At 40.2% G+C, this 14,294-nt stretch overlaps 1 protein-coding gene across 2 annotated transcripts in view; it reads right to left on the reverse strand.

Moving 5' to 3' along the window:
- Positions 1-14,294, reverse strand: part of ipo11 (importin 11) — a 275,946-nt gene that overhangs the window by 233,452 nt on the left and 28,200 nt on the right. For both annotated transcript variants that reach the window (XM_029638398.2, XM_029638396.2), the window contains exon 5: positions 4,237-4,440. In XM_029638398.2, coding sequence (XP_029494258.2) covers positions 4,237-4,440 — 204 coding nt within the window. The remainder of the gene's footprint in view (positions 1-4,236; positions 4,441-14,294) is intronic.

Genomic DNA, 14,294 nt, shown 5'->3' on the forward strand with positions numbered 1-14,294 from the left:
TGTAGCGAGTGTATTATCCAGGCCTGCAGAGTTACTGTACTGTTACTTTTACTATTCAGTCTAAAAATCAACCTTCTCAGATCAGTCTGCTCAGCCTCAGCCAACCTGAGGCCAACACCAGAGGACAGGTTAAGTAGGGAGGACTAACTAAAACACTCCTTAACATATTTGAATCATTCAGAGGTAAAAGGCCGTCCTCGAAGCACAGAGCTAGGGCTGGGCGGTATACTGTATTTCACTCTATACTAGTATTGATGCTTGGATGGGTTTGGGTTAATGCCAACTACAGAATTTGAATAATTATTCTATTTCCATGATTTCAACAGGTCAGCCAAGTGTTTTAATCCTAAATTGATCTAAATTGCAAGTCAAATAACAATTGCAATATTTGGTCAAAATAATGCCTCGAATTTTATGCTCATATCGTGCGGGAAATGCAGAAATTAATGAAAATGCTGAAAAATAATTTTGGGTGGAAGTTTGAATAGTATAAAACAATCCGAATGGAGAAAAACTCAATGTAATCACTTACTACTGAAAAAGCTAACGGAGAATTTGTATTACACTGAACAAAAAAATGAATGCAACATGTAAAGTGTTACTCCCATGTTTCATGAAATAAAACATGTTCCAAACACACAAAAGCTTATTTCTCAAATTGATTTACATCCCTGTTAGTGAGCATTTCTCATTTGCAAAGATAATCCATCCACCTGACAGGTGTGGCATATCAAGAAGCTGATTCAACAGCATGATCATTACACAGGTGCACCTTGTGCCGGGGCCAATAAAAGGCAACTCTAAAATGTGCGGCTTTGTCACAACACAATGCCACAATGTCTCAAGTTGAGGGAGCGCGCAATTGGCATGTTGACTGCAGAAATGTCTACCAGAGCTGTTACCAGAGAATGTAACGTTCATTTCTCTACCATAAGCCGCCTCAAACGTCATTTTATAAAATTTGGCAGTACGTCCAACCGGCCTCACAACCTCAGACCACGTGTACGGCGTCGTGTGGGCGAGCAGTTTGTGGATGTCAACGTTGTGAACAGAGTGCCCCATGGTGGCAGTGCGGTTACGGTACGGGGAGGCATAAGCTACAGACAACGAACTAAAATGCATTTTATCAATGGCAATTTCAATAAACAGAAATACCATGATGAGATCCTGAGGCCCACTGTGACACACATTTTGAATGTATCTGTGACCAACAGACACATATCTGTATTCCCAGTGTTGTGAAATCCATAGATTAGGGCATCATTTATTTATTTAAATCGACTGATTTCCTCATGGACCGTAAACTCAGTAAAATCTTTGAAGTTGTTTCATGTTGCGTTTACATTTTTGTTATTATTTCACAACATAAAATATCAAACAAATTTCAATTTTATTTGTATAAATATGATATAATACTTTGGCCATATGGACCAGTCCTACAAAGATGAAAAAAAATTCACAGGGGAAATTGAAATTGGATACGATTCATTATCGATTAATGTGGAGCTCTGGTTGCCCAATGCCATGGACTAGTTTTTTGTCTGTTTCTTGGTGTTTTCTGTGAGCCACCGCGTTGACACTGGGTTGTGCGGAGGATAGCTGTGTTTGTTGATGGGCCATTTAGTACTGAAATCAACATCACTGCCTGCATCATTAAAAATCTCAGTTTAATGAGTCTCTGAAAGATTGCCCACACAGCCCACAGTCTGACCCCACGCTTTATGTAAAGACTTATCGTCTTTAAAAAACATAGAGGGGAAATGGTGTTACTTCAGAGTCTGAGCATCTGTACACACACACACACTGCAGAGAAGTCAGCACACAGCTAAACAGAGACCCCCAGAGGCCAAGGCTGGCACAGCACATGTATCAAACCGAGGAAGAGAGCAGCAGGGACGGGCAGGTGGAGGAAGGAAATAAAATTGAGAACTACAGAGAGTGAATGCACGGGAGAAATACAGTGCCCTTAGAAATATTCATACCCCTTGACTTAATCCACATTTTGTTGTGTTACAGCCTGAATTTTTTTCATGTATCACTACACACAATACCCCACAATGACAAGTGAAAACATGTTTTTAGAAACTTGAGCAAATTTACTGAAAACGAAACAGAAATATCTAATTTACATAATTATTCACACCCCGAAGTCAATACATGTTAGATTCACCTTTAGCAACGATTAAAGCTGTGAGTCTTTCTGAGTCTCTAAGAGCTTTGCACAACTGGATGGTACAATATTTGCACATTCTTTTTAAAATTCTTCAAGTGCCGTCATGTTCGTCGTTGATCATAACTGGACAGCCATTCCAATGTCGCGCTATAGATTTAAAAGCTGATTTAAGTCAAAACTGTAACTAGGCCACTCAGGAACATTCAATGTCATCTTAGTAAACAACTTCAGTGTATAGAGAGAGATACAGAAAAAGAGAGAGACTCACATGGGAGTGTTTGACCTTTAAGCCATGTTCTCCCGAACCACAACAGGGTTGGTATATCCTGGTACACCGCAAGCCTGTATCTTTGTAGTGACTGGGTGTATTGATTAGAGGTCGACCGATTCATTAATGGCTGATTAATTAGGACCGATTTCAAGTTTTCATAACAATCGGAAATCTGTATTTTGGGCGCCCATTTGCCGATTTTTTTATATTTTTTTTAGACCTTTATTTAACTAAGCAGGTCAGTTAAGAACATGTTCTTATTTTCAATGACGGCCTAGGAACGGTGAGATAACTGCCTCATTCAGGGGCAGAACGACAGATTTCACCTTGTCAGCTCAGGGGATCCAATCTTGCAGCCTTACAGTTAACTAGTCCTATGCAATAACAACCTGCCTCTCTCTCGTTGCACTCCACAAGGAGACTGCCTGTTACGCGAATGCAGTAAGCCAAGGTAAGATGCTAGCTAGCATTACATTTATCTTATAAAAAACAATCATAATCACTAGTTATCTACATATGGTTGATGATATTACTAGATATTATCTGGCATGTCCTGCATTGCATATAATCTGACTGAGCGTACAAGTATCTAAGTATCTGACTGAGCGGTGGTAGGCAGAAGCAGGCTCGTAAACATTCATTCAAACAGCACTTTTGTGCGTTTTGCCAGCAGCTCTTCGTTGTGCGTCAAGCATTGCGCTGTTTATGACTTCAAGCCTATCAACTCCCGAGATGAAGCTGGTGTAACCGAAGTGGAATGGCTAGCTAGTTAGCGCGCGCTAATAGCGTTTCAAACGCCACTCGCTCTACTAAAGTGCCTATAAGAACATCCAATATTCAAAGGTTAATGAAATACAAATGGTATAGAGGGAAATAGTCCTATAATTCCTATAATAACAACAACCTAAAACTTCTTACCTGGGAATATTGAAGACTCATGTTAAAAGGAACCACCAGCTTTCATATGTTCCCATGTTCTGAGCAAGGAACTGAAACGTTAGCTTTCTTACATAGCACATATTGCACTTTTACTTTCTTCTCCAACACTTTGTTTTTGTATTATTTAAACCAAATTGAACATGTTTCATTATTTACTGAGGCTAAATTGATTTTCTTGATGTATTATATTAAGTTAAAATAAGTGTTCATTCAGTATTGTTTTAATTGTCATTATTACAAATAAATAAATAAATTGTCCGATTAAATCGGTATCGATTGGTCCTCCAATAATCGGTATCGCTATCGGCATTGAAAAATCATAATCGGTTGACCTCTAGTATTGATACATCATCCAAAGTGTAATTAATAACTTCACCATGCGCAAAGGGATATTCAATGTCCGCTTTTTATTTTTATCCATCTAGGTGCCCTTCTTTGCGAAGCATTGGAAAACCTCCCTGGTCTTTGTGGTTGAATCTGTGTTTGAAATCCAATGCTCGACTGAGGTACCTTGCAGATAATTGTATGTGTGGGTTACATAGATGTAGTCATAAGGCTTGCCATAACAAAGGGGTTGAATACTTATTCAGATTTCCATTTTTAATTCATAAATATTTAATTTTGACATTATTGTGGGTAGGCCAGTGACACAAAATCTCTATTTAATCCATTTTAAATTCAGGCTGTAACACAAACATCTGGAAAAAGTCAAGGGGTGTGAATACTTTCTGAAGGCACTAAGTGTTTAGACTCACAAAGAGAGGAAAAAATAAAAAGGGAAAGTAAAGAAAAAGGGAAAGTGGAGAGTGAAAAAAAGAGGGAGAGAAAGAGATGTTGCGACAGGCATCCTTACGTCTTGAAACAGTCGTTTGTCCTGGGCCAGGCGCTTGGAGGCCAGGGTCTTGGTGACGTGGTAGAAGGTGAGTAGAGCCCTGTGCTGCTGCAGCCCATCCTGACCCTTCACTGACTCAAGCAGGATGGGTATCAGCTCTGGCCACTGGCGGGGACAGTCCAGACGAGCCACCTTGGCTATCAGCACTGCTATCTGGGTGGCTATCTGGTCATACAGGAAACATATATAATAGGTTAAACATTATTGGAATAATATCAGGAATGTTTTCGGATATCCGGATAGTCAAAACACATGCATTAAAGAAAACATTTTTGTGCAACTTCAAATGGGGACTTGCTCTCTGCTTGTTGTTTCAGCACAGACAAGTGGGGGAGGGGCACAAGAGGAGCAGGTGTGTCCGACATGGACGGAGAAAGAGAGAAAGTAGCCAAACCGACTCGCAAAAGTTAGTTGTTGCTGCTATAGGTTATCTATAATCTCATATGGTAGTGTCTGTCTTGACTGCATCAAATCGATATAAAGAAGCTAGCTAGCTACACTAGCCAACTAAATTAGTTAGCCAGCTAGCTAGTCAGCAAGGCTAATTGAGGCGATTTTGCTGTGCTCCACGCGTCCTTGTCTACAACAACTAACCAACCGATGCATATCTATATTCGCAGTCATGTGAAAGACATAGATTAGGGCCTATTGAATTTATTTAAATTGACTGCTTTCCTTATAAGAATTGCAACTCCGTGAAATCTTTGAAATTGTTACATGTTGCGTTTATATGGTTGTTTAGTGTATAAAAATCACGATCTGCCTGGTTAACAATAGTTCCTAACTTTTAAAATAACTGGGCTCTCCCATGAGATATGGAACACCGGCAGCAGACACACGGGCGCGTGGCTACTAAGACACACCAACCATGAAGTTGTACTGCACCAAAGTTATGGGACTGTTGTCCAAAATACTGACAAATAATCACAAAAATCCTTAGCTAGATGGCTGGTGCACTCGAATGTGTGGATAAGCCACTGGGAGTAAACGGATATAGGACTGCACTTTGGTCAAAGAGTGATGACAGACACAGAAGCACAGTCGAGGATTTTAATGATGCAACAGAGTATACATGTAGTCTGTGTACAGAGGGAAACAGGATAAAATAAATAATAAAAAATACTACAATGTAAATCCAATAAACAATATTATATTAATGTCAGAATTCTCTATACACAATTTACAAGAGAAAAATAACACCATAATTCCTCTCAGGAGAATTAACATTACAGTAACAACAACTGGAAGGCTAATTCCAATTGTACAAAATAGTAGAACTCGTTAACCTGTTGAACCTATGGGGGCGCTGTGTCATTATTGGATAAAAAGACGTGCCCGTTTTAAGCGCAATATTTTGTCACGAAAAGATGCTCGACTATGCATGGAATTGACAGCCTTGGAAAGACAACTCTGACGTCTCCAAAACTGCAAAGATATTATCTGTGCGTGCCCCAGAACTAATGCAACAGGCGAAACCAAGATGAAGTTTCATACAGGAAATGCCCCGGATTCTGAAGGCGCTGTGTTCCAATGTCTCCTTATATGGCTGTGAATGCGCCAGGAATGAGCCTGCGCTTTCTGTCTATTCCCCGAGGTGTCTGCAGCATTGTGACGTGTGTGCGTAATCTGTACGTCCATGCGCGTTCCATTTCTTCAGAATTGAAAGTAAACTGCCACGATGGATTTTATCGTCGATAGATATGTGAAAAACACCTTGAGGATTGATTCTAAACATCGTTTGCCATGTTTCTGTCGATATTATGGAGTTAATTTGGAAAAAAGTTCGCGTTTTAATGACTTATTATTTTATTTTTTTCCTTACCCAAACGCGATGAACAAAACGGAGCGATTAGTCGACACAAATAATATTTTTTGTAAAAACGGAACATTTACTATCTAACAGAGTCTCCTCATTGAAAACAACTGAAGTTCTTCAAAGGTAAATTATTTTATTTGAATGCTTTTATGGTTTTTGTGGTAAATGTTGCATGCTGAATGCTAATGCTAAATGGTACGTTAGCCATCAATACTGTTACACAAATGCTTGTTTTGCAATGGTTGAGAAGCATATTTTGAACATCTGAGATGACAGTGTTGTTAACAAAAGGCTAAGCTTGAGAGCAAATAGATTCATTTCATTTAATTTGCGATTTTCATGAATAGTTAACGTTGTGTTATGCTAATGAGCTTGCGGATAGATTTACACAATCCTGGATACAGGGTTTTTTTCGTAGCTAAACGTGACGCAGAAAACGGAGCGATTTGTCCTAAACAAATAAAACTGAACATTTGCTATCTGAGAGTCTCCTCATTGAAAACATCTGAAGTTCTTCAAAGGTAAATGATTTTATTTGAATGCTTTTCTGTTTTTTTGTGTAAATGTTGCCTGCTGAATGCTAACGCTAAATGCTACGCTAAATGCTACGTTAGCCATCAATACTGTTACACAAATGCTTGTTTTGCAATGGTTGAGAAGCATATTTAGAAAATCTGAGATGACAGTGTTGTTAACAAAAGGCTAAGCTTGAGAGCAAATAGATTCATTTCATTTCATTTCATTTGCAATTTTCATGAATAGTTAACGTTGCGTTATGGTAATGAGCTTGAGGCTGTAGTCACGATACCGGATCCGGGATGGCTCGACGCAAGAAGTTAAGAAAGTTACTCCTCTACATACAAATATCTTGTATTTACAGATAACAGCAGCAACAGGAATATTATAAAAGTGAAATAAGTATTTGTTCTGACTTACATTTGGTTAAAAAACGCACAAATATCCCTGCAAATTAAAACTGTCTGATCTCCACAAAAGCCAACCGAACTGAGAAATAAGATCAATTTCTATACTAACAATTGGTTGCCATGGTGAATAATCCAATAATAATTGGTAGAACACATGAAAGGAAACAAAAATAATTCACCGGAATCTCAAAATGAAAAAACCGTGTACATCACTAAAAGGTTCTGGTACATCAAATTACATTTAGAGGATTCTAAATTCAAATCTAATGGGCTTTTATCCATCCACACCAGAATTAGTGTAACTAATTCAAACTTATTAAAAGCCTCCATTGTCCTTTCTGCGAAGGGAGGTCTGCGTCCTCATGGTGGGCATCAGCTCCACCCGTTGTACCCCAATGTGTCTGTAGGGCAGTGCCATCGGAGTCCTAACGCGGGCTCTTCAGGGTCCACACGGTCTTGGGAGAGCCACAGTTCTGTGCTCACAGATCTTGCTTCTTTAGGGAAATGCTCAACAACAGCTGAGACATTACTCGCCCATTGGCTGATCTCAAATCCTTCTGTGGCAAGCAGAGTCCTTGACTTGTTCACCAGCTGGCGTGCTTCCTGGTATTCAGGGAGGCTGTGCAGGCAATTGTCGACTTAGAAGGCATGTTCCACCATTTGTAGAACATCCTCATTTACAATCCTTATGATCGCACACATGTTGCTGCAAGGCGAATGTGGCATAAAAGAGGCTGCAGGTTGTGCCAAAAGGAAGCACCTGTCATTCATAGACGATTGAGGTCATCTGAACAGGAGATGGTGGAAGTGAACAGGCACTGTTGTTCCTTGCCGGAATTGGACAGGAAGTTAGAAGGCCCTTGGAGTGCCCAACCAAGTCTTGTGTTGACTGCAACAGGTTCACCTTAAGGTCCCATGAACACCGGTTCCATCTGCGTTAAGAAGTGGGGGTGAGCTGAACCAATCAGGACCAGGGGACTGACCTTGGTGAAATTTGTCTGACGAAACCAAAATGACACACTTTGGCCTGAATGCAAAGCATCACGTCTGATGAAACCAGGCACCGCTCATCACCTGGCCAACACCATTCCTACGGTGAAGCATGGTGGTGCAGCATCATGCTGTGGGATGATTTTCAGCAGCGGGTAGTGGGAGACTAGTCAGGATCAAGGGAAAGATGAACGGAGCAAAGTACAGAGAGATCCTTGAGGAAATCCTGCTCCATAGTGCTCAGGACCTCAGACTGGGGTGAAGGATCACCTTCCAACAGGACAATGACCCTAAGCATACAGCCAAGACAACGCAGAAGTGGCTTCGGGACAGGTCTCAATGCCCTAGAATGGCCCAGCCAGAGACCGGACTTGAACCTGATCAATCATCTCTGGAGAGACCTGAAAATAGTTGTGCATCGACACTCCCCATCCAACCTGGCAGAGCTTGAGAGAATCTGCAGAGAAGAATGGGAGAAACTCCCCAAATACAGGTGTGCTAAGCTTGTAGCGTCATACCCAAGAAGACTCGAGGCTGTAAATTGCTGCCAAAGCTGCTTCAACAAAGTACTGAGTAAAGGGTATGAATACTTATGTAAATGCGATTTAAAAAAATAATAATTTAAAAATCCAAACATTTCTAAAAACCCGTTTTTGCTTTGTCATTGTGGGAATTTGACATTTGAGAAACATGGATAAACATCTACTTCTGGCGTGAGACAGAGCTGGTAGGTTCTACATGCATTGTCTTAACTTCTTGGTGACAGGGGGCAGTATTTTCACGTCCGGATGAAATGCATGCCCAAATTCAACTGCCTGCTACTCATCCACAGAAGGTAAGATATGCATATTAGTATATTTGGATAGAAAACTGAAGTTTCTAAAACTGTTTGAATCATGTATGTGAGTATAACAGAACTTATTTAGCAGGCGAAACCCCGAGGACAAACCATTCAGATTTATTTATTTTTTGGGGGTCACTCTCTTTTCAATGGCCTTTTCATTGGGAATCCAGATTTCTAAGGGACCTTCTTGCAGTTCCTATCGCTTCCACTGGATGTCAACAGTCTTTAGAAATTGGTTGAGGTTATTCCTTTGTGTAATGAAGAAGTATGGCCATCTTGAACGAGGGTCACTTGAAGTGTACTGTTAGATAGAGGCGCGTGACCAGAAAGCATGCTTCAGTTTGTTTTCTTCCTGTATTGAACACAGATCATCCAGTCTTCAATTTTATCTATTTTTTTTAAGTTAAAAAATACCTAAAATTGTATTACAAAAGTAGTTTGAAATGTTTTGGCAAAGTTTACAGGTAACTTTTGATATATTTTGTAGTCACGTTGCTCAAGTTGGAACCGGTGTTTTTCTGGATCAAACGCGCCAAATAAATGGACATTTTGGATATATATCGACGGAATTAATCGAACAAAAGGACCATTTGTGATGTTTATGGGACATATTGGAGTGCCAACGAAAGCAGCTCGTCAAAGGTAAGGCATGAATTATATTTTTTATTTCTGCGTTTTGTGTCGCGCCTGCAGAGTTGAAATATGCTTTCTCTCTTTTGTTTACGGAGGTGCTATCCTCAGATAATAGCATCGTTTGCTTTCGCCGAAAAACCTTTTTGAAACCTGACGTGTTGGCTGGATTCACAAGTGTAGCTTTAATTTGCTATCTTGCGTGTGTAATTTAATGAACGTTTGATTTTTATAGTAATTGATTTGAATTTGGCGCTCTGCATTTTCCCTGGCTTTTGGCCAGGTGGGACGCTATATCCCAGACGCTAGCGTCCCACATATCCCAGAGGTTAAACGCTTTGAATTAATCATCACCTTAGAAAGCGCTGTCCATTTCATTGCGGTTGGCTTTCAAAGAACATCCACAATTACTATGTTTTCCACTCAGTTTCAAACAGCTGTTGAACTATTTCTCCAAATTGATCATCACAGTGAGGTGAAAAAATTTAGCCTAACGGAGTTTTAAAAGCATGCTAATGTTTTGATATGTGTTTGATGTGATTTTCAATTGCATTTGCATCGACGTCAGAGTGGTTGGAGGGACTAACGGGCAGGCCAAACGACTACTACAGGACCATCCAGGTGTGAAGTATGGACTGAGATTCACGGCCCGTCTATGGCTTTCTCATGATCGTAAAGACTACACATTTGATTCTCCGGATGAGGGTATGGCTCACATTCAACGTCACATCAAGAAGTCTTGAATTTGCCCATAGATCAGCAACTGTTGCTTGCAAACTGTGGATAGTAAGTAAGTAGCCCACCTGTGGTACAACTATGTTTAGTGAAAACGTACTATTCTTGTACAGTTGGGGAGTTGGCGAGCCCACTCAAGCTCATTTGATATCATCTAGTGTGCTTGCCTTACAAGCATTCAGTCATATTATTTTCAATGTATTAAGGTTTTACTTAACTCTTTTGTTTCCAGGCTGTCTCATTCACCTATTTGGTTTGTTTACACAGTGCCTCAGCGACTCAAAATATTTTTGGTTATTGCTTCACTGCATCTGTTTATACCGACCCAGTAAACAGAAAATGTTCTGAGGCTACACGTTTTTGGGGGTCTTCGCTTCAATTTTAAAGGTTTTGAATGTCATTTATGCCCAGCAAACTTTCACCGTTGCACACACATTTTTGGGTCTTGGCTGTAAGTTGTCTTATTGTCCAACCAGACAATTATTATTTTTGAATAGTCTTACTACGATTTGCCTACATCAAATCAGGTTTTTGGTTGAGAGCCGTGATACATTTTATTTATTTTCTCTCTCAATGCCTGTTATAAGACTGGGAATATAATTATATTATCTACAAGTGGTACTTTTGTAATTACGATTGTGCACTCTTTTTTTCTCTTTTTGCTGCTTGATCCACAAACACAAAACCTCTTCAGTCGACCCTCTACTTTTTTGAACATTCTGTTAAAAATCGCGCAACATTTCAGCGCCCTGCTACTCATGCCAGGAATATAGTATATGCATTTGCTTAGTCTGTGTGGATAGAAAACACTCAGACGTTTAAAAAACTGGTTAAATCACTGCTGTGGCTTTACCAGAACGGCATTTACATCGAAAAGCACAGGAAAAACTGATCACTGAAAATGGGGAAAATATATCCATGCGCTACTTGAACCCATTGATAAACGTGAACCACAATTAATTGACTGAGGTTGCAGTACCTACAGCTTCCACAGGGTGTCTAGAGTCTTGTCATTTCCCTTCGAGTTTTTTCTTGGTCAAACACATACAGGACACCGTATCTAATCCGGTCTAGGACCGGATATTTTCGTTGAGTTTCTAGCCGGACATTTTTCCAGACGGACAGCTAATGATCTTTACATCGCCTCCTGATGAATTTTATCGCTTATTAACGTTTACTAATACCTAAAGTTGCATTACAAACGTATTTCAAGTGTTTTGTGAAAGTTTATCGTCGACTTTTTGAATTTTAAAAAATGACGTTACGTTTTGAAACGATGTTTTTTTCGTTTATCACACAGTCTACATATAACGATATCTAGGCTTTATATGGACCGATTTAATCGAAATAAAGACCCAAATAGTGTTTATGGGACATCTAGGAGTGCCAACAAAGAAGATGGTGAAAGGTAATGAATGTTTTCTATTTTATTGTGCGGTTTGTGTAACGCCGAAATGCTAATTATTTTGTTTACGTCCCCTGTGGGTCTTTTGGGATGTTACATGCTATCAGATAATAGCTTCTCATGCTTTCGCCGAAAAGCATTTTAAAAATCTGACTTGTTGCCTGGATTCACAACGAGTGTAGCTTTAATTCGATACCCTGCATGTGTATTTTAATGAACTTTTGAGTTTTAACTAATACTATTAGCATTTAGCGTAGCGCATTTGCATTTCCAGAGCTCTAGTTGGGACGCAAGCGTCCCGAGTAGAAGCAACAGGTTAAAGAGCAGGACTGTGGGTTTGGTTTTAACACCGCACTCTCACAGACATACTGGGCCAAGAACATGTTCTATTTAGGCTTGTACCTCGTTTGGGGAGGAATTGTTTGGGATCGGGGGAGAGGAAGGAGGTTGAATTGAATCAGTTCTAATGTTATCATTATCTTTTTAGTTGTTTTTTTAGACAAGTTATTCTGGGGGTTTTGGGTATTCATTGCTTTTCCACTCTATGCTCTAATCACAGGGTTGTATAACGGGGGTGCTCAGGGTGGCCGAAATAATACAATCAGGTACATTTCTTGGAACATCAAAGGGGCTAACAACCCTGTGAAGCGTAAGAGGGTGCGGACACACTTAAAGGGTTTGAACGCAAATGTTGCATTTCTACAAGAGACTCACTTGAGGACTGGTGAGCACTTTAGGATGCGTAGGGACTGGGTTGGACAAGTGTTCCACTCTAACTTCCATAGTAAATCAAGAGATGCTGCCATTATCGTCCTTAGGGACGATACGTCATAGTAACCGGTAAACTGTTTTCTACCCCTCTTGTTTTGGCTCGTCATTATGCTCCCAATTGGGATGACAAGTTTAATTTCTTCCTTTTTTCTGCTAAACCCAATTTTGATTCCCATTTGTTGATTTTAGGGGGGGGCGGGGTCAACTGTACAATGTGCCCAGTTCTTGACAAGTCCTCACAAAGAACTACAGGCCAATCTAAATGTGCCCTACTTATTCAATCATTTCTTCAGAAATATGCTATGTTTGAGGCCTGGTGTTTCCTACACCCTACAGATAGACAATATTCCTTTTTTTCTCATGTTCATAAAACATACTCCCACACTGATTACTTATTTTTGGACAAAAAACTTCTGCCTTCGGAGGTGTACTTATGTGAGTATTTTTACTTCTGACCATTCACCATGAATGCTTGAACTAGATTTTCCCCAGCGACCTCCTGTTTTATCAATGGCGTTTTAACCCCCTTTTACTCTCAGCTAAGGAGTTTGTCAATTTCATTTCTGCTGAAATCACCTTATTCCTAGAAAGTAATTAAATGCCAGGTACAGTTGAAGTCGACATACACAATTATTTCTCTGTGTCAGAAGTTTACATACACTAAGTTGACTGTGCCTTTAAACAGCTTGGAAAATGTCATGGTTTCATGGTTTTAAAAGCTTCTGATAGGCTAATTGACATCATTTGAGTCATTTGGAGGTTTACCTGTGGATATATTTCAAGGCCTACCTTCAAACTAAGTTCCTCTTTGCTTGACATCATGGGAAAATGAAAAGAAATCAGCAAAGACCTCATACAATTTTTTTTTAGACCTCCACAAGTCTGGTTCATTCTTGGAGGCAATTTCCAAATGCCTGAAGGTACCACGTTCATCTGTACAAACAATAGTACACAAGTATGGGACCACGCAGCCGTCATACCGCTCAGGAAGGAGACGCGTTCTGTCTCCTAGAGATGAACGTACTTTGGTGCGAAAAGTGCAAATCAATCCCTGAACAACAGCAAAGGACCTTGTGAACATGCTGGAGGAAATAGGTACAAAAGTATCTATAGCCACAGTAAAACGAGTCCTATGTCGACATAACCTGAAAGGCCGCTCAGCAAGGAAGAAGCCACTGCTCCAAAACCACCATAAAAAAGACAGACTACAGTTTGCATCTGCACATGGGGACAAAGATGTTACTTTCTGGAGAAATGTCCTCTGGTCTCATGAAACAAAAATAGAACTGTTTGGCCATAATGACCACCGTTATGTTTGGAGGAAAAAGGGGGAGGCTTGCAAGCTGAAGAACACCATCCCAACCGTGAAGCACAGGGGTGGCAGCATCATGTTGTGGGGGTGCTTTGCTGCAGGAGGGGCTGTTGCACTTCACAAAATAGATGGCTTCATGAGGAAAGAAAATGATGTGGATATATTGAAGCAACATCTCAAGACATCAGTCAGGAAGTTAATGCTTAGTCACTAATAGGTCTTCCAAATGGACAATGACGCCAAGCATACTTCCAAAGTCGTGGCTAAATGGCTTACGGACAACGAAGTCAAGGTATTGGGAGTGGCCATCACAAAGCCCTGACCTCAGTCCTAAACAACATTTGTGGGCAGAACTGAAAAAGCGTGTGCGAGCAAGGAGGCCTACAAACTTGACTCAGTTACACCAACTCTGTCAGGAGGAACAGGCCAAAATTCACCCAACTTATTGTGGGAAGCTTGTGGAAGGCTACCCAAAACGCTACCCAAAACGTTTGACCCAAGTTATACAAACAATTTAAAGGCAATGCTACCAAATACTAATTGAGAGTATGTAAACTTCTGACCCACTGGGAATGTGATGAAAGAAATAA

This window comes from Oncorhynchus nerka, linkage group LG27, assembly GCF_034236695.1.
Source record: "Oncorhynchus nerka isolate Pitt River linkage group LG27, Oner_Uvic_2.0, whole genome shotgun sequence".
Taxonomy (NCBI): domain Eukaryota; kingdom Metazoa; phylum Chordata; class Actinopteri; order Salmoniformes; family Salmonidae; genus Oncorhynchus; species Oncorhynchus nerka.